We start from the raw sequence: 20,927 nt of genomic DNA, 5'->3' as shown, positions 1-20,927 counted from the left end.
GAAAGCAACATTATAGAAACTATTCAGGCAAGTATGATCTTCAGATTTCAAGAAAAAAGGGGGGGGGGGGGGGGGGGGGGAAATAAAATGGAATCTCTCCACAAGTCAGGAAACTGTAACACTACTCGGATAAAATTAAACTGGACGAGAAAGATTGCTTTAGATTTCCCTGCGAGATACTGCAGTGTGCTGTAATGAACTTATCATGGCGAAATATTGATTCACAATCCACATGTAATGTTAATTCAGTTTCTACATGCAAAAGGGTAAACTGTAATTTTTGATGAAGCCTTATTTCCAAACACTCATCAAGCTCTTGAGAACTCCAGAAAGCTAGATGATGCTACTATGAGCACGGTCATATCATTAGTAAAATTTTGCAGTGTTATTTCTGTCATGTCCCTTCATTTTGTCTGCAGCTTCAATTTCAAATTGCAGCAGTAACTATGTACCTCCCAACCTTTCTCTGAAATTTATCAGTCATAAGAAGGTTAGCAAACAATACAGTACAACAAGCATGTTTCTAACCTGCTTTTAGTGCAGATTTAGATTTCACTTATCAGTTTCCAGATAAGAATTTCAAAAATGTGAAAAATATTACCTTGCCAATTTCTTCTTCCATGTTATCCACCTCAGCTTTTTTAGACATGCGTTCTGATTTCAAACTATCCAGTGACCGCATATCACGTTCAATATCAGCCATCTGTTTCTGCTCTGCCTGTTTTGCTGTTTCTAAATCATCTTCATCATCTTGAACAGCCCTTTCCCAACGAAGTACATTATCTGAGGGGAAAAAAACGGATTACAAAGCACTATTAGAATAAAGCTGAAAATCGACCACAGTAGTCATGAAATGAACCCCCCCCCCCCCCCCCTTTCTCTCTGTGCATGTGTAATTTGGATGCATGTAATTAATTGGATAGGTAACGGTTATGCAAAAATAAACACTGTGGCACACAATAATCTATCATTTAATTATGTAACTCACATTTCATTTATACAGGGAGAGTCAGGAGGAATGGAAAATGCTTTGAGGTGTGATAGTATTAGTGATTCTGAACAAAAACCTTCGGATGGATGTATACCCTATTCTGAATGGTTTCCGAGATAGAACACATTTAATATCACTTTTGTATGTTTTTCTTGAATAACTCAAAAACCACACCATCCAGCGAAACGTGTCGCAGTACAAAATTAAACTACATTACATTTCCTGCAAATATGGTCCTATTCATTCTTTTCTCTAAAATTAATGGTTTGTGCGAAGGGGGTCGAGAATGCTGAAAAACTCGCTCTACATGCATGCACTGTAGCTTACATAGTTTTTGTAGGCCAACTCGGGTAGTATATTACGGTAGCAAGTTGAGACGAACTGTTTGATACGGGACACTTGTGGTCTATCAAGTCGGGAAACTATTTCGGAGGGTGGGGTGGGGGGGGGGGGGGGGGGGGGGGGATGGTCCTTTTGAAGAATGCCATACAAGCTGGATGTGCTGCATCAGTTGTGCAACAATGCTGGTATCAGTGGTCATGTGAACAGGGGCAAAACTACAGGGTCATCAGTCCCTTTTTCTTCATGCAAACAAGTCTCAAGGTAAAACAATTCCAAAAAGGAGTTGGGGAAAGTAAAAGGGTGTAAAACTAATGGGGAACCACACCGACAGAGAAAACGAAAGAAGCGAACCAAAAGGGGAAAACATACACTAAAAGGAAAAGCAGAGGAAGTATTAAAATCATAGTACACTAAAAGGAAACATAGTGGGAAGTATTAAAGTCATAAAGCAGACGGCCTGGGCTTGCTGATCACACGAATCAAAAAGGATGAGCCAGCCGCTCCGTAAAACACTAAAATCTCCGGCCTAAAAGACAAGGTGAGATGAACACACATAGGGAAAAGACAAACACCAAGATAAACAAAACACAAAGAAAGAGTGACAAAGAGGTAAAAGGGAGGAAGGGCGGAGGCCTGAGAGAGAAGGCCAGATGTCCCTCCCTAGATTGTATGATGAACCCCCCCCCCCTCCCCCCCTCATGAATAAAACTTAAAACTAAATCAGCCATTGAGGCACTGTTGCCCAACACCGTAGATAGAGTGCTGGGAAGGTTAAAAATCCGCTGCAGAGTGGCTAAAATTGAGCACTCTAACAAGTTGTGGATGACAGTCATATGACAGCCACAGTAACAATGAGGTGAGTCCTTGCAACAGAGGAGGTGATTCTGTGTTACCCAAGTATGGCCAATGGCAGAGCAGGCAAAAGACAACAGAGTTCCTGTGAATGGCTCACATGGATGACCACCACACGTTCATTGTCTCCTTGATAACACGGAGTTTATCTGGTGTACTGAGGCTGCGCCGTTCAGTATCCCAGATCACGAAACTTTATGGTGGAAGACCAATTGGAGATCAGTCTCCGGCAGGCCAATCGCCAGAGTTGGTTTACCAGTAGCCTGTTTGACCAGGCTGTCAGCAAGTTCATTGCCTGGTATCCCGACACATGCTAGGGTCCAAATGGTCACTGAATGTCCACTGTGGCTGAGAGCATAAACAGACACCTGGATAGTCATTACCAAAGGATGTTGAGGGAAGCACTGGGTGAGAGCTTGTAGGCTGCTTAAGGAGTCACTACAGATGACAAAGAACTCACAGGCGCAGGAGCAGATATGCTCAAAAGCGCGATAGATGGCTACCAATTCTGCAGTGAATACACTGCAGCCACCTGGTAAGGAGCACTGTTCAGTGTGTCCAATGTGAACATAAGGGAAGGCAACAAGGCCATCGACCACTGATCCATCGGTGTGCACTATTTCGGAGCCCTGAAACTCATCAAGAAGAGAGAAAAATTGCCGGCAGAGAGCGTCAGGTGGAATTGGGCCTTGCGATAGGTCCAGACAAAGCTGTGGGCCGAAGCATGGACCTTGGAGGTGTATGAAAGTGTACCCACAAGAAAGGTGGTAAAGGGAAAGCATTGAGTTCAGTAAGAACTGATCATACACAGATGGAAGCAGATACCCAGTTCTGGACAATTGTTGTGGGAGATGGGTCACCCTGTTAGGAAAAAGGAGATGGTAATTTGGATGACGGGGCGAACTATGAATGTGGGCGGTATAATTTGCAAGTACTAGTTGCTGCCGGAGCCACAATGAAGGAATGCCAGTTTCCACGAGGAGGATGTTCACAGGGCTTGTTCGGAAATCTCCCGTTGCGAGCCGAACTCCACAGTGTTGGATAGGTTCCAGCGGCTGCAGTGCGGAGGGCAATGTTGAACCATACACCAGGCGCCCATACTCAATATCGGACTGTACAAGGGCTTTGTACAGCTACAGCAGCATAAGACGACCAGCCCCTCCCAGTTGGTGTGGCTCAGGCATCAAACAACATTAAGAAGCTGCCAGCACTTATCCTTAAGATGATGAAGATGGGGAAGCGAAGTTAATTGGGTGTCAAAAACAAGTCCCAAAAAGTGGTAAGTCTCCACTACTTCAGGTAGTTGGTCATAGAGGTAAAGTTATGGGTGGGGGCAGACAGTATGATGATGACAAAAGTGCATGGCGTGAACATTCTCACACTCAAAGGCAAGGTTCTGGATGTCCACACAGCACAGATGACTGTAAGGATTGTTGGATTTTAAGGGCAGCAGTGGCAGATTGTACAGCTACCACAGCACAGATAGGAGAGCTTGTGGGTCCAGTCACATCCAGAAAGACTGTTTCAAACTGGTTTTTAGCTGCGGGTCTACAGGCATGCACACTTCTAGCCCGTCTTCCACTCAAGCCACAGCATCAATGTGCATTACTCGATTCATGCCATCAGAGTATCACTTGCAAGATAAAATGGTGTGCTGTGGTATTCAGCGATTGAAGCAGATTCTGCCAGCATGCAAGTGATGGTCATTTGGCTTACAAAGTAGACATGGTAAGCACTGTCTCGTAGAGAGCATTCATTCAAGACAAACTGGCCCCACCCCAGACATTATGGTCCACGGTAAGATAAGCTAGATCTCTTGTTCACCTTTGGTATTTCTGGAGGGGACACTAGCCAGCACTTGGTATGCGCAGAATGTAATCAGACCTAATCTTTTGCTGTTTTTGCAACAGTAAGGTGATATGCTGTTCCAAGAGGATAATGCTTGCCCACACAGTCTGTGAAACTCAACATGTTCTGCAAGATGTGCAGCAACTTCCCTGGTCAGCACAATCTCCGGGCTTGTCTCCAATCGAGCACCTGTGGGATATGATGGGATGAGAAGGGACTCTCGCAACTCATCGACCAACAACTCTCACAGGAACTACATGAACAGGTTGAGTTTGTGTGGAATAATATATCTCAGGACACTATTCGCCATCTGTACGATTGACTGGATGGCAGATTCAGTGTATGCATTGCCACTCGTGGAGGCTACACAAAAAAATAGTATGGGCGTTTCAGCATGGGTCGATATATGGTACCTCTGAATCATTCGTGCTATTGATCTGTAAATGTAGTCATTTCATGTATTCCACATCCACTGTTGTAACAATAAATCTTGAGTGAATTTGAAACTTCTAAAAGAGTCTACTAATTTTTTTTCTGGCAGTTTATCAACACATCTCTTTCATCAGATGTTGTAGCTTATCAACCCATCTGCGGAAAATTATTTGATTTTAATGTGCAACGGAAATGAAACTGGTGGAAAGATTTTAGTCAATAATTTCAAAATAATTGTAAACATTTTAGTTGTTTATTAACACTTGGTGTTTATTTTCATAAGATTAAGTACAAATGACTTAGTATTCACATTTAAGAAAGTGATAACTTATGTAAAGCTGAAGTTCAGCTGCTCATTTACATTTAAACTGCACTTGACAGCTTACGGTGACTTTAAATACTTGTGGAAATCCAAACACAGGGGGAGATTTGAAGTAGCCTATATTAAGCAAAATGAAGTATGTGGGTTGACTGACGTATCCAGAAATGCATCATGAGATACATTTTTTGAATCCACAGTCACATAGTGGTTGAAGTAATGTGCCATTGACCTCAGGGGGTTCACAATATGTGAACTTGGTAAAATGACACCTAAAAGGCCAGAGCTGATCATTACATTACTTCATATTTTGGTTTCTGTACAACAATCTTTCCGATTTAGCTATACTACCTACTTTACATTATATTTTCTTTCACTATCCCTATCTATTGTCCTGGAGCCATGAGGTACTAGGAGACACTTTAGTAACAATGGAGGGATAGCTTTTCTTTCACGTGTTCTTCACTGATTGCAAGTACCAATAGACTGTCAAGCTTACTAGTCTTGAGAGTGGTAGGTGGTACTTAGAAGCATGAATGGAAACATATTCTGCACAACACAAACACATTATCCATAGACTGATAATATTGTTATTCTCATGCAGATATTATCATGATTTTTTTCTTAGTACATATCATATAGCAAGATGACTGTACGACGAACTCATACAAAATACATATTTGTACAAAGCCAGAGGGAAGGTACTTATACAACACAAACCCTTATTATGTAACCTGAATAGTTATTCATCAAAAATTAAAACATGAAAAACAGAAAATTGTTACAAAGTCAAACAACAGAAAATCCAGGATGGAATAATGACAAAATTATGGAGAGCAAAGATTGCTACTCACCACAAGAGGAGATATTGAGTTACAGACAGGCACAACAAAAAGACAGGAACACATTTAAGCTTTCAGCTGAAAGGTCTTCTTCTAGAGTAGCAGTTATGTGAGATGTAGTAAGGGACTGGAGAGAGAAGGCATAGGAGAAACAAATTTCCCATAACTTATTTCTCCCTCCTCTGCCACAGACCCGCTGTCTGGTCATGGAGAAGCACTCCCCTATTGACACAGACAGTACCACACAGGACGCCACTCTCCAGCAGTACTGTGCATGGTTAACACAGATGTATTCGGTATACTTTGGCAAAATTAAGCCCCTTTTACATGAATAAGTGTCTATTTTCAATAGACTATTAATGGCAACTCTCCACAGTAGTCCTGCTGATATATTTATTATACAATGTAATGAGACTTGCATGGTAGGTGTGGTCATTTGTGTTTACAAGTCAGTGCCAAAACTGTGCATGTTCTGAAAATACTCAAGAGCAAAAGTGAGGTTATGAGGGATCATTAGCCTTATAGAAAGTCAAAATGTAATAAAAGCAATAAGGAGCTAGCTGTTATACAAGAAATTCAAACTGGATGTTCTTGACAAAGCTCGTACAATAAGTTCTCCACACTGCTAAGAAATGCAAGGACGTTAAAAGCATCATGTAAAATTTCAAACCAACAATGTATATTTGCTTGGGAAAATATATACATACAAATGCATCAAATAATTTTTAAAAGGCTGTCAGAGTATGGTTTTACTTTTTCCTCTGTCCTAATCTATATTTACATCCACACTCTACAAACAAATGTGAAATGCATGGCAAAAAGTGCTTCCCACTGTATCAAATATTACGATTTCTGTTGTTCCATTCACTCTCGAACAAGGGAATAATGACTGTCTAAATGCCTCTAAGTATACAGTAACAAATCTGATTTTGTCCTTGTGGTCGCTGCAGGTTGGTTAAAAGGGGTACAGTATATTCCTCACTTGTCTTCATAACAATTAAAATTACTTCTTTCTTTCAACAGTACTGACTTTACTGTTGAAACAATTTGCATTTATAACAGATTTAGTCTATTTATGCTCCATGTAGCTTTTTTCCCTTTTTCCATACACTGTAAAATCTACATACTATTTCTGTTTTTAGTTTTGAGGGCACACACACACACACACACACACACACACACACACACACACACACTTAGAAAAAATATCAAGTTCTCATGAAACTTTTGCAATGTGTCATGAAAGCAAAGTAAACAGTAAAAATAAATATTACAAAGAGACAAAAGCACAGCATCCTCTAGTATAACATGAGTGAGGTAAGAACTGATTAACTTCTGATGTTACCAGATGCCGATGTTTTCCCCAGTTTCTGTGTGAGTTCAATCCTCAGTATACTCAGAATATTAGAACTCTACACTCAATCACTGACATCACTTATCCATTTGTGACATGGCTGGTGGCAGATTTGCATGCCTCACACTACATGCACCCACTATGAATAGTCAATTTAGATGGAAAAGTCGCTCATGTGAAACAGGCCTCACTGCTAATTACGTATCAATAAATCAGCACACATAGTTACCTCACCACTAAATTATGTATACATTTCTTTTTATGTAAATAATCAAATAATAAAATATCAATAGCTCCATGTATGAAATTATTTCTGTATCTGTGTCAATTTTTCCAACTTACTTCTGGTGTCTCGAGTTTTTTCAAATTCTAACTGATTGAGTATGCGGTTCTTTTGATTTTCAAATTCCATTCTTTTCTTCATTCTCTCCTGCTGTGTTCTGTAACAGAAGCCAAACAATGTGAATTACATGGAACTGATACAGTGTTTGTAGAAGAGTTATTGATTAGCAATGTTGGTCAAATTTCTTCTCTTACATTAGCCAGAAAAATTAATTAAATGTGTATTTAAAGCAAAACACATGTATTTTATATACACACTTTTTAAACTTTAAGTATGATACAATTATAAAGCAAACTGTTCTTAACAAATTGACCACCTCTGCAACTCTATACTTCATCTGTAAACATGTGCTTCCACATGTACATGAAGATGCATTATTTCTTAGAACATAAAGGCATGGTAAAAACGTTTCTAAAGATCTTGAGGTTCTGCATTGCTGAATCTGAAGTTAAATGTCAACAGGAGTTCACCAAATAGCTTCAAAAACTGTGGGTCTGACAACAATACTGATGGTTGAATAAAATCTTTTCAGTTTCCAACTGACGCAGCTTGAAATCAGAGAACACGATATTCAGCACACCACTGTAAAAGAATTCAAGGACGAATATTGATTGTTTTAAATTATCTTTACATGTGACATCCTTCCATTCCCAAACCCACACCTATACTTAGGGGTAAAATTTCATCATCATTCTCACCTGTTAGTCTAACAACCCAGAAAACTAAGGATTCATTTTTGTTGTTTTCAGCAACCTGTGTGTCTCCCAGTACTTACTCTCAAACTCATTTCTAGAAGTTATAGGAATGTCTTAACACATACTCCTGTCCAAATAGTAAATATGAACATGGGGAGTCCTGGGTGGAATATAAATAATGAATAAAGTGAACAACTAACTGTACAGTTCAGGCATAGAGCCCCTAACAGGCATGCTTCAAGTACACAGTGAGTTGTTACCTTTATCCTTGCCATTATTTGCCTAAATAAATAGTAATTTCCACGAGTAACAAATCTACTGAAATTGCTCCAAGGAATTACCACCGTGTGTTGAAAAAACACACACACACACACACACACACACACACACACACACACACAGAGAGAGAGAGAGAGAGAGAGAGAGAGAGAGAGATAGAAATTTACATGTGTACATCCATTTTATATGTGCTGATGATCTTGTATCACTAACAACTGAATTATTACCTATTTCCTTAGCGAAACGCAAATTAATAATACAAAAAAATTCCAAAATTGAAAAATAATCAGCTAATGTAACGTAGAAAAGAAGTGATTCATGAGTGGTTTCAACGTCACCCACGAGCTACTAGGTGACATTACCTGAGTTCTCGTTCTTCATATTGCCTAATGTTTGCTACTCCTATCTGGGAACAAAAACTAGCAAATACAATGTCTTCAACATTGTTCATATTTTCTTTAATTTCTTGAATTTGCTGGTCACGATTACGCATTGTTCTTTCAATTTCTGCAATAGTTGGCTGCAAAAAAACATGTATTTGAGAACCATAACATATATTTACAGATATTTCAAAATGTCACACACTGAGGTAAGGTAGAACAACATTAAGTGATGTTCTATATTATAAGAATGCCATGATCTCTAATACTTACTCCAAAATTCTCAGATTTTGTTTTCAGACTAGCAAGTTCTACTTCTAATTGCTTGATTTGTTTCATCTGAAAAACCAAAAGCAGACCAATGCTAAGTGATGTTTATATTTCTACTTACAAAATACTTACAACTTACAAAGCATACAGTTGCCATGACAGTACATGCACTTAATAACTTACCGTATTCTCACGGTCAGTTTTTGAGTATTTCAACCGTGTTTCAAGGCCCCGAATTTGTGAATCTACTGTATTAAGTTCAGATTCTTTGCGAGACTTCTTCATTGAGTCTCTGAGCTCTTCAGTTAATTTTTCCTAAGGAAAAAAAAATAAATAAAATACACTCTGTTTAGGACTGAAATATTCTTCCTCACCTCAACATCATGCTTGTGCATGCGAAATAATGTTTATCGGAAAGTATTTATGCACAATGGTTTTCTTATGATTTTAAGTTAGGAATGAACACTTATCAATGTATGGCGCAGGATTTTTGTGACTACCTTCCAAAGCAACACTTAATCACAAGTTTAATAAAATCAGAGAAGAGAAAGACTCTTTAACACAAAAGAGGATTGGGTCAACTGAAAAGTCTACCTTGGAATACAGATGATGACTGAAGAGAAATCTCACTACTTTATCAATAAATTGTGTGTACTTTTAGAATTTAACAGGATGCAGTTTATATGATGCTGAATGGGGAACTAGATCTTAGTCAAATATTCTGCAAGTTGAATTCTGTGAGAAAATGGAATAAAATTTCAATTCCGCTCACCACATAGAAGAGGTGTTGAGATGCAGACAGGTACAATGAAAAACAAAGTGCTTTTGGACAAAAAGCTCCTCCTCCTGAAATAGAAAATACATACACATTCACACTAGCCCAACTCACCCACACATGGCCACTGTCTCCATGCGCCAGGGCCCAACTGTGGGTTGCAACTGCGTCGTCTGATGTGACCCCCTAATCTGCTGGGGTGAGTGGTAGGGTAAGTAGAAGCCATCGAGTGAGGAAGGGGAGGGATGGCAGGTTAGAGGTGGAGGAACATGCAGTGCTGTCTTTGGGCATTTGAGAAAAATGATGGGGACAGGACAGGGCTCCTAGAAACAGTGTTGAATGGCTGTCTAAGGACGGCAGATTTTCTATTGTTTCAAATTTCGATTCTGAATAAGGTAACTTGCTTTTTTCTTTTTTCAGGCTTGGTGCCATAGTCTCTTGAAATTTCCATTCCTACTGAGATGGTTTATTTTCATAGATCAGTATTTGTTTGAACCACTATTTGCCAATTTCAGTTATAATAGGATTTTCATGGGTAGGGGCAAACACATACCAAAGTTCCAGCTTTTGGAGCCTGCGGTTCCTTCTCCTGGTAGCAGGATTGAAGTGGAGATATGAAAGTTTGGAAGGTAGGAGACGAGATACTGGCAGAAGTAAAGCTGTGAGGACCGGGCGTGAGTCGTGCTTCGGTAGCTCAGATGGTAGAGCACTTGCCCGCAAAAGGCAAAGGTCCCGAGTTCGAGTCTCGGTCGAGCACACAGTTTTAATCTGCCAGGAAGTTTCATATCAGCACACACTCCGCTGCAGAGTGAAAATCTCATTCTGGAAACCTGAGTATTACAATTATTAACACCTTAGATAAGAAACACCACATAGTAAATGTTGTGGGGAAGGAAAACCAAATACTGCATTTTATTGGGAGAAGATTTAGAAGCTGCAACAGATCTCTTAAAGAGACTACATACACTACGCATCTGTCGTCTTCTGGAACAGTGCTGCATGGTATGGGATCCATACCAGAGGACCTATTATCGTGAAATGGGGGAGAGTGTAACAGATGTGGTACCTAAGTTGGGTTTCCAATCAATCAAATGAAGATTTTCTCATTGAGGTGAGGTATTTTCACAAAATTTCAGTCACCAACATTATTCTCTGAATGCAAAAATATTTTGATGACACTGACCTGAAATGATCATCATAATGAAGCAAGAGAAATTAAAGCTTACTTGGAAAGAGTTAAGTGTTCATTTTCCCTGCACACTATTTGAGGATTGGATGGTAGAGAGATAGTCTGAAAGTGGTTCAATGAAAGGTCTGCCACACATTAAAGTGTGAGTTGCAGATTAGACATGTAGATATAGAAGTAAAAATTATGACCAAAGTCCCAGGAGATACCTTACAGTCTAAAATCTGGTTTTTGAAATCTGTCTCACCATTATACACTATCTGATCAAAAGCATCTGGACACCTATTAGTGGGCATTAATATGGAGTGTGTTCACCCTCTGCCTTTATGTTGTCTTGAACTCTGCTACGAACACTTTCAGTGATTGTCTGAATGTCTGTGGAGGACATTCTTCCTCAAGAGCTGAAACCAGAGAAAATAATGATGGTGGACACAGGGGTCTGGAGCAAAGTTAACATTCTAACTCATCCTAAAGGTTCACTGGGTTAAAGTTGGGACACTGCGCAGCCCAGTCAATTTCAGGGTGTTACTGCCCACTAATCATTGCCTCCCAGATACTGTTTTATGAGAGGGTGTACTGTCAAGCTGAAGCAGACAATCACTGCCTCTTAATTGTTCCTGTATTGTTCACAGTACTGCAAAATGTGTTCGTATCATTCTGATTGTAACATTTTCTCATGAGTAACAGGGAGACCACACCTTAATCATGAAACAACCATATACTGTAACATCACCATTTCTGTACTCACTGTTAGCACTAAACATGATGGCAGACAACGTTCTTCAGGCATTCGCCAAACCTTCTGTCCGAGTGCCACAGGGTATAGCATAATTTATCATTTGTTTCTAGTCATCCACTGGCGAGAAGTTTTGCTCTTCACACCACCTCCTGTCACTTAGGACTGACTACAGAAATATGTGGCTTAAGAGAAGCCATTTGACCACTGTACCCCTCTCTTTTTAACTCCCTACAAACAGTTATTGAGGTGCCAGGACTAATGGTAGCAATTTGCACCTCATGAATGATACCTTCCACTGGTTGCATGTGATATTTTTACACTCAGCCTCTGCATTGTACAACAGTACTTATCTGTCAGTACACGATATCTGACGGGTCTTGATTTCGCTGTGGTTGTTCCACCCAATTTCTGAGTTAAGTTTATGGCTAGTCTCATTTCTGCTCCTTCTCAGTACCTTCATTTTTCTTCAGTCTTGCTTACATTATCAAACACAACATTAGGATTGCCTCTTTGGTGCCTTTACCTTTCCTAAAGTCAAACTAATCATCATCTACCAGATCCTCAATTCCTTTTTCTAGTCTTCTGTATATTATTCTTGTCAGCAACTTTGATACACGAGCTGTTAAACTGACTATGCAATAGGTGAGTAACAATTCATTATTTTCATAATACTCTCATTCTTTTCCAGGAAGGCTTTTCTTGCTGTTACCGGTGTTCATTTTATATCCTCTCTATCTCGAGCATCATCAGTTATTTTGCTGCCTAAATAAGAAAACTCGATGACTACTTTTAGTGTCTCATTTCCTAATCTATTTCCATTAGCATCACCTGATTTAATTCACTTGCCGACATTCATCTTATAACCTCTTTTCAAGACACTATTCATCCATTCAGTTGGTCTTGCAAGTATACTGACATCTCTGACAGAATTCTCATATTCAAGCAAGCTTTCACAGATTTGCATTTCTCATCTAGTTAATCACGCTCTACCAGTTTGCACTCCTGTCAATCTCATTTTTTGGACATCTGCATTTCATTTTGTTGTTTGTTTTTACATTTTCGCCTTCCTCCAATTAGATTCAGTATCTCATATGTTATACAAGGATTTCTATTGGGTCCTTTTTTTGCCTGGTCCTTAACTGCCTTTACTATATCATATCTCAAAACTATTCCTTATCTGTTTCACACAGTAATTACCTTACACTCTCTTTGAAACTCAATAGTTTTTGATTCACTAAACTCATCCAGGTCTCACCATCAGGATCAGAGTCCACATCTGCCCCTGCAAATGTTTTGCAGTTTAAACTCTGGTTTTGAAGTCTTTGTCATGCCATTATGAAAATACCATTGTGAAATCCGTATGAAACCTTCTAGGGTCTCCAGGTATCTTCTTCACTATTTTTTGACTGGGTATTAACAATGCTTAAATTTTGCTCAGTGTAAAATTCTATAAGGTAGCCACCCCTTATATCTCTCCCCCCCCCCCCTGCCCCCCCCGTTCACATTCTCCTATTATTCTTCCATCTTTTCCTATTACTGAAATCTAGTACTCCATCACAAATAAATTTTCATTTCCCTTAACTATTTGGATAAGTTCTGTTTAAACTCAGCAATCATTCTTTCAACCTCTTTCTCATCTGCAGAGCTAGTAGGCATACAAATTTGCACTACTGTGGTGGGTGTTGGCTTTGTGTCTTTCTTGACAGTGCTAGTTACGGACCTAAAAAATTCAAAAATACGAAATTACCTAATAGACACTATTTCACAGCGAACTGTATACAAATCAATTATTTGATCAGAAATACTTTGAAATAGCTTTATTTTCTGTATACAAGTATAGAACTATTAGTGGCACTGTCAATCATCTAGCAAAGTCCAATTTGGAAAGATAACATGTGTATGAACGTGTCTGCAAATAAAAAGTCACAATCACAACACTGATTAGTACACTCAATGCACTGGTGCCACACCAATTGTGGGCTGTTGAACTGTCTACATAGGATAACACGCCACATAAAGCAACAAAGCACTCAGCTGTGGGAACTAGCATCTTCAAACAAAGAAATGTCTATATTTGTCTGGTTGTTAAAGTTCAAAAATTGATATAATGTGGACACTCTCAGTATGGCAGTTTTAGGTGGGGAGTGTTTTGAATTGTAGTCACAACAAATATCGCTACAGGTCGGCCCTGAAGTACCTTGCTTATAAATGACAATTTCACCACGCAACTGCAGGTCATCCATTACCAAATGCTTCATGTTGTATGTTGTTTTCTTTTCTTATTTTGAAATGACTGAAAAGACTAATCCTGGTCTATTATGGATTTCGATTATGACCCTCACAATACCACGGACTGGCAATGCCTGTGACACTATGTCAGTTCTGCTTTTGTAGAAACACAGAAAAATGGTGTAGGCTTCTGAACTGTGAGGGGGATTCACATCAAAATTTGTCAATCATAGTAAGTGTGATGAAAGTCCCATACAAGATTATTATGGATGATGAGGTTTGGTTGTTGCCTTTAATTTCTAAATGAGGAACAGTACTGTGGACGGACAAATGAAGAATAAGAAATAAGACTTTTAAAATAAGGACTGAAAATAATGTTGAGGGTAATGTTAAATATTCCCATATGAACAAAGGGCAGTTTTCCCATGACACATTTATCTTTCTAAAGATTAAATTTATGCCGCTGTTCCATGCCATATCATTACCCAAGTAAATTGCCTGTCACTGACATTACGTTGCAGTATGAAATAATACACAGCTCAACAAAATCAAACAATGGAAAACCCTGGATAATATTGACAATTCATCAAAAATTGGTATCGAATACCTTACCTTAAGAGCTTTCAGCTGAGACATGTGCTTTTCATCCCAGCGTTTTGCTTTTCGTGCGAGATCCAGACTACCTCCAGAGATAATCCCAGACTTCTGGTAAAAGGTTCCATCCAGTGCTACAGCCTGCAAAGGAGCACATTGTAACAAGAGAACTAAATAGTAAAATAAGCTTTAATGCAGCTTAAACATTTAACGTGCTTATCAAACAATGGAAAATCCCCGATGGACTGTAACGATATTATGAAAAGAATAGTTGCTACTCACTATACAGTACTGATGCTGAGTTGCAGATAGGCACCACGAAAAGACTGTCACAAAATAAACTTTTTACCAGCAACGCAGTTGGGAGGGGAAAACACACACACACACACACACACACACACACACGCACACACACACACACACAGAACGTTGTTGACCGAAAGCTTATTTTGTGACAGTCTCTTTGTTGTGCCTATCTGCGACTCAGCATCTCTAGCATGCTTATCAGTAACTTATACAATATAGGTGACAACAATTATTTTCTTTCCAGAAAGGAATCACTTGAGAAAACTATAAGGTTTACATCAGCTTAGTAAGAAATTACATCACATGACAGTTCTGTCACTGACTATTAACAAACAGAAAATTATTTTTTCCTATTCTTAAATTGTATTTACTTATAGTAACAAGAAAAGAAGAAGAGATACTGAAACAAAAGTACACTGTATGGCCTTTTTTTAACTCAATACTTTAAAAAGTCATTTTTAAGATTAAGTGTCATGAAAATATTCCATAATCAGCCTGAAACATCTGAGTGTTTCAATGAATTCTTCATAAATGTAGTTGAGACAGATGTTAATGTAGCAAGTTACCCAACCAAAGTGAGTCTCTTTGGACTTTACCAGAGAATCAAGTGCCTAATGGATGTTGAAAATGCGTATTATCATTAAATTAAAAAAAAAAAAAATTCTCGAGATGGGAAAGGATAGTGAAAATATTAACTGCTGCAGTGTAATAAAGTGTCACTTCCCCTAATTTCACCTTCAAACAGGGATACTTCCCAAATGTATGAGGTGTATTTGAAAAGCTGAGGCTGTTTGCTTATATTTAAATGCTGGCAGCTCAGAACTTAAGTGGCTCAAAATGTAGTGTCATCTACTGACTGTTTATGAAGCCAAACATGTAAGTAGTTGTTTCACTTTAGTAGTCACTTGAGTACATGTGAAAGCCAACAACAATGGCTTCAATAAGAATTGCTCCCACCAATCACAAAGTACATGTTACAATTTGATTTTTATGTTAAAAGGATCTACAACTGCTCAAATTGTTTATGGTCCTACAGTAATGAGTGAAATTAATGATGAATTCAAGACTGTTATTGTCAACTAGTTCAAATCCTAAGCAAAGAGTTCAAAGAATTTAGTAAGTAGTTACAAAAAGCACTTGGAAGTGAATGGGATTATCTGGGACAGTGAACTAGATTTATAGGAAACTAAAACCACCAATAAAACCATCATAACAATTTTTTAATGACCAAATAGTCCTTACTTTTTGAATATGTCTCATATCAAGCATACAGAAGTGAGACCCCCTGTGCAATAAAAGTAGAGAAAGAACACATGGGAAACTACTGCTCTATTTCTTCCCTCTAAGCTGGAAGTTGAGTCATATTTCAATATTTACATCTCTGTAGACAAAAGTTTTTCTATGGCACACTCATCATCCTAGTGATTAAATTAAACCTTTTAAGTTATTGGTTTCTGTCATCACACTGCAATATGAAATAATAAACAAGGACTCCAAACTCTAAAATGAATTTCATAACAGTATTAGATTGTTGACAACCAACCAGATTTGATTTCAAGAAAGAAATAGCATCATGGTGGGATTCTGGTATATCTTGTACCCACAGCCACACATCGTACAGTGGTTTACCCACTGTATATTAAGATTCATATGGTCCTAACGAAAGAAGGTCTTATCATTTTGCACTACAGGCTACTTCTCACTATTTCTTCATCCAATTGCTTCAGAAGACTAAGTTCTCAATATCACTGTTATGTTCCAAGTAACACTGGCCAAATCTATTCTGGAAGTTGAAACTGACTTTCTTTTCAGTGCAGTGTCACCAACTTTCACTACTTTGACAGTTTCATTTCTGTTGTGGAGAGGTGAACACTCACCACATACACAGCTATTATTTGGCATATAAAATTATTTGGATTATTATTAAAACTGTTACACATTAGTAAGAAGTTAAGTCTTGAAGCTTTTAATCAGCTTTCAACAAATGTGGCGCTCATCTTGCATAAATATTTCACACATTTCTTCATGTAACATGTATTTTACCCTTCTAACATCCTATAGCATCACCTAGTTTACAGACCTTTAATTTTCATTTTTTCAGTACCATAATGTATACATCCTCAATGTTTAAATCTGCAGCTACTGCTTTTACACAACCTTTGGTGTATTATCTTGCAAGAGATGCACATTCACCTTTGAATTCTACAGCATATTCTTCAGTCATAAATGAAGGAACATACTCTTTAATGCACCTTTACTAACTTTGGATGAATTTAGGTTGGAAACACAGCAACTAAATGATTTTTCATGAGATTATGAAAAACAGCCATTGCTCACTTGAGATAAGACACACAGAGCTTGGTAGGTGAGAGTGATGCAAACCATAAAAATTAATGGACAAATTGTAAGATCTACTGATTTGATCATGATACAAGTATTATATGGGAATCTAGGCTCTCTCTGCAAATTTTAAAGACAAAATCTCCATGGTTTATGAGCCGAGTAGTGGCATCTTGTTGTTGCAACATTTTGAGTTCCCTGCTCATCACCTTCACAGGAAGTTTTGGGTTCACATCTTTACGCTCACTGGACCACAGACTCCTTTACTGGGGGCCCTATGGGTGGGCCACTAGTGTGTCTTTAGAACAGGCTGATGCTGGTGGGGCCTCCCAGTGGGGAGCGCGAGTCCAGGCATCAAGTCCTGGCTTCACCTCTCTATTCCATCTGGTGCCACCACTGGCTTATATCAGACGGTTCCTGGGGTGTTTTGCTAATGCACATACCATGTGGAGCTCAGTTGGAAACTGCTGTCTAGTTGAAAAGACCATCACATACTCTTGTCTCCACTGCCTCTTTGATGGCCAAATGCCAGAACCGTCAGTGCAAGACAATGCCTTTTTTCTGTTCAAAAACAAACACGAGATCTTCATTGATGCTGCACACTACCAGTGCAGGCTTTTGAGTTTGGCTGAAGCAAATGCTCCTAACATGTTGTGAACATTGCTGCAACATGCACAGCTGTTTCTGGCTGATGTACTGCATGTCAAACTTGCAAATGATGCTGTAGCCACCAGGTACCTATAAGCCCTAGTTGGTCTTTGACTGGTCAAAGCATATTCTTGACTTTAACCGTTGAGCATAAAATGGTTTTCATGTTGTAATTCTCCACTAACCTGACAAACTTGGCTGAGGGCAGTTCTGGTATGAAAGGAACTTCAGGCACTTGATTTCTTTTTCTGGATTGTCTCTTTTTCTTCTTCTCAGTTGGTTGGAGACCAAGTCTTATTTGTGTCTCTGGATAGCTGTTCTTGCCAAACATTTTGGGAACATGCTGTAACTTGGTAAGTAGACTTTCCTTGTTGCATGCGGTATGCACTGGTGTGTAACAGGGTGGTGAGCACAGATTTTCATTCACTAGATAATAGCAGCCACTGGCATTTAGTTGCAGATCTGTCTGTGTCTTCTCCATGCATAGAATGCCATCAGGATTCTTCTTCATCAGAATGGTTAGGAACAGTAGGAATCCATTTTCCTCCAGTTCCATGGTGGACCTGACATGATGTTTGTTGTGTTGTTCAACCATGGTAAGAATAGTGGTCCAAATGTTTGTTGAACTTTGCAACATTTAGGTCCTTTCAGAAGGATATGTGAACATACCTATAAATGATAAACCTGTTCTGCATATTCAGACGAAAGCCTAGGAGGAGGAGCTGCCTGTCAGACATGGTCAATAACTTACCCGTCCACAACAGAGTTCTTGTCCACTATGAGTGTCCAATGATGGCAGAAATTAAAGGCTGTGAGTTGTTTCCATAGATCTGTCATGAAACTACAGCTTACAAGTGATACAAGCATGGTAGAACATGAACAGTGACATCAGTAATCCAGGAATTCATGAAGATTAGCAAAAACAAAAAGTACATACATCATATCTGTTCTTGTCCATTTCATATGCAACCTTCATGGCATCTTCTGGTGTTTCACAGACTAAAGCATTATTTGTAGCAAATAGCACTGCTCTCTTGATATCGGGTGGCTGGTAGTGAAGAACATCAAACAACAGACGTACATTCTTTGGTTCCTTTATATTTCTGAAACAGAAAGATGATGCAATAATGAATTGAAATTACAGCTGAATTTGAAAGATGAAAAATCATCACACAATATTAAATAGTGTCTCATTATTTTCAACAAACTTATCTTCAGAATACAAAATAAATACTACATTTCTTGCTAGGCTGTGACTTTGTAGACTTGCACCATACCGTTGAGAACTTTAATCCTCCTACTTCAGTCAGGTGTGTACTATAGATCAGAGGCTGTTAACCACGTTGCTGATCCTGTGTGGTGTGCAAACATGTTTTTTTTTTATTTTTTTTTTAAAAAGAGAGAGAGAGAGAGCTGCTCTCATCCAGTCCAGATAACGACAGCTATAGAGTGCCCAGTGCAAGTCTAAGATCTGAAGGAATGTCCCCCCCCCCTCCCAGGCAAGAGTATTTAAATCCTAGTAGTTAACTGACAGAGCTTTTGGAACAAAAGTGCCCAAGTTCGGAGCACTCCTAAAAAGCAGTGCAGCTCACGTAATAATATTTGTTAAAGGACATCTTCTGAACATCATGAGCTGTACTTAAAATGTTTATTAGCCAAACCCATATTCAGGTGTACAACCCATTGTTGGTGGCTTCTTCATGTAACACGTACCCTATCCTCCTTTTAACATCCTATAGTATCAGCTTGTGTATAGGCCTTCAATTTTCATTTTTCCAATCATCCAACAATCAATCGATATAATTACAGTTTTGTTAGTGGGGGATGTGACAAGACATTCTGTGAAACATTATTAAATTTGTTCTCTGGAAAGTCAGAACAGATAGTTTGGAATGACTGTGGGGCACTCAACTGCCCAGTCATTAACACTCATAAAAAGTTTCAATTCTTGCACAATCCAATTTCTTACACAGTCTGATCTAGCCACTGTCACGAATGATGATGATGATGATGATGAGGAGGAGGAGGAGGAGGAGGAAAACACTAAAACCAGTCACAGGGCAGATAAAATCCGCAACCCAGCTGGGATTTGAACCTGGGAACCCGTGCTCCAGAGGCAGCAGTGCTAGCCACTACACCATGAGCCGTGGACAGATAGTTTGGAAGGGTGCTCATTTTGGAAATATATTAGATCTAACGGCAACGAATCTCTTATCAGTGCACATGATGCAATTGTAGCAAAATGATTACCGAAGTACAAAGGGCAACTAAAACAAGTAGAAAGATTCAAATGTTTAATGAATTAGACAAAAAAGAAACAGTGTCATTTCTGATTCAGGTACTTGAAACTTTAGCACAGGACAGGAGCATGCAGAGGAACTGTGGCTCAAATGTAAAAGAATAGTTGATCCTGGACTGGGTAGATATGTACCTCAAACAGTTCATGAAGGGAGGGACCCATCACAACATACAGTCACTGTCAAGGAACTTCTAAAGAAATAGACTGCTGCATTATAGGTACAAAACAAAGCATTGCACTATAAAAAGAGAGATGTTGAATGAAACAAGTTTGGTTGTCAAGAGAGCACTACGTGAAGGCTTCAATGACTTTTTCCACAGCAGAATATTGTCGAATGATCTTCCACAAAACCAAAATAAATTCTGGTCTTACGTAAAGGCTGTTTGTGGCACCAAAATTATTATCCAGTCACTTACGGACAAACAAGAACGGAAACTGAAAAATTTTCAAATTTTCCTTTACAAGAAGGTAAAACCAGGAAAATTGCCATAATTTAATCCTCATACCACTGAGAAGATAAGTGAAGTCAGGGGCACTGAGCAACTGAAATGGTTAAAGTTAAATGAAACTCCTGCGCCTTATGGAATCCCTATCGGAAGCTACAATGAATTTGTGGCTGAGTTAGCCCCTCTATTAACTAAAACATATTGTGGATCCCTTGAACTCAAAATTGTGACCGATTGTTGGAAGAAGGCACAAATCACACCTGTCTACAAGAAGGGTTGTATACGTCATCCACAATACTACCATCCCATATAACTGACTCTGCTGGTTGTTGAGACCAAGTGTACCCATGTCTGGGGGTGAAAGAGGCTGTCCCCCACCCCCACCTCTCAGGGAAAGGAAAAAATATAGTGCAGTCAG

General features: G+C 39.0%; 1 protein-coding gene across 2 annotated transcripts in view; it reads right to left on the bottom strand.

The window, feature by feature from the left end:
- LOC124606752 (structural maintenance of chromosomes protein 1A) overlaps positions 1-20,927 on the bottom strand; it is a 151,256-nt gene that overhangs the window by 55,165 nt on the left and 75,164 nt on the right. For both annotated transcript variants that reach the window (XM_047138798.1, XM_047138799.1), the window contains exons 11-17: positions 18,702-18,867; positions 14,489-14,611; positions 9,131-9,262; positions 8,951-9,016; positions 8,660-8,817; positions 7,323-7,420; positions 602-783 (exon numbers count right to left, since the gene is read on the bottom strand). In XM_047138798.1, coding sequence (XP_046994754.1) covers positions 602-783; positions 7,323-7,420; positions 8,660-8,817; positions 8,951-9,016; positions 9,131-9,262; positions 14,489-14,611; positions 18,702-18,867 — 925 coding nt within the window. The remainder of the gene's footprint in view (positions 1-601; positions 784-7,322; positions 7,421-8,659; positions 8,818-8,950; positions 9,017-9,130; positions 9,263-14,488; positions 14,612-18,701; positions 18,868-20,927) is intronic.

The sequence above is a fragment of the Schistocerca americana genome, chromosome 3 (assembly GCF_021461395.2).
Source record: "Schistocerca americana isolate TAMUIC-IGC-003095 chromosome 3, iqSchAmer2.1, whole genome shotgun sequence".
Taxonomy (NCBI): Eukaryota; Metazoa; Arthropoda; class Insecta; order Orthoptera; family Acrididae; genus Schistocerca; species Schistocerca americana.
This window is presented reverse-complemented; position numbering and strand designations above follow the sequence as displayed.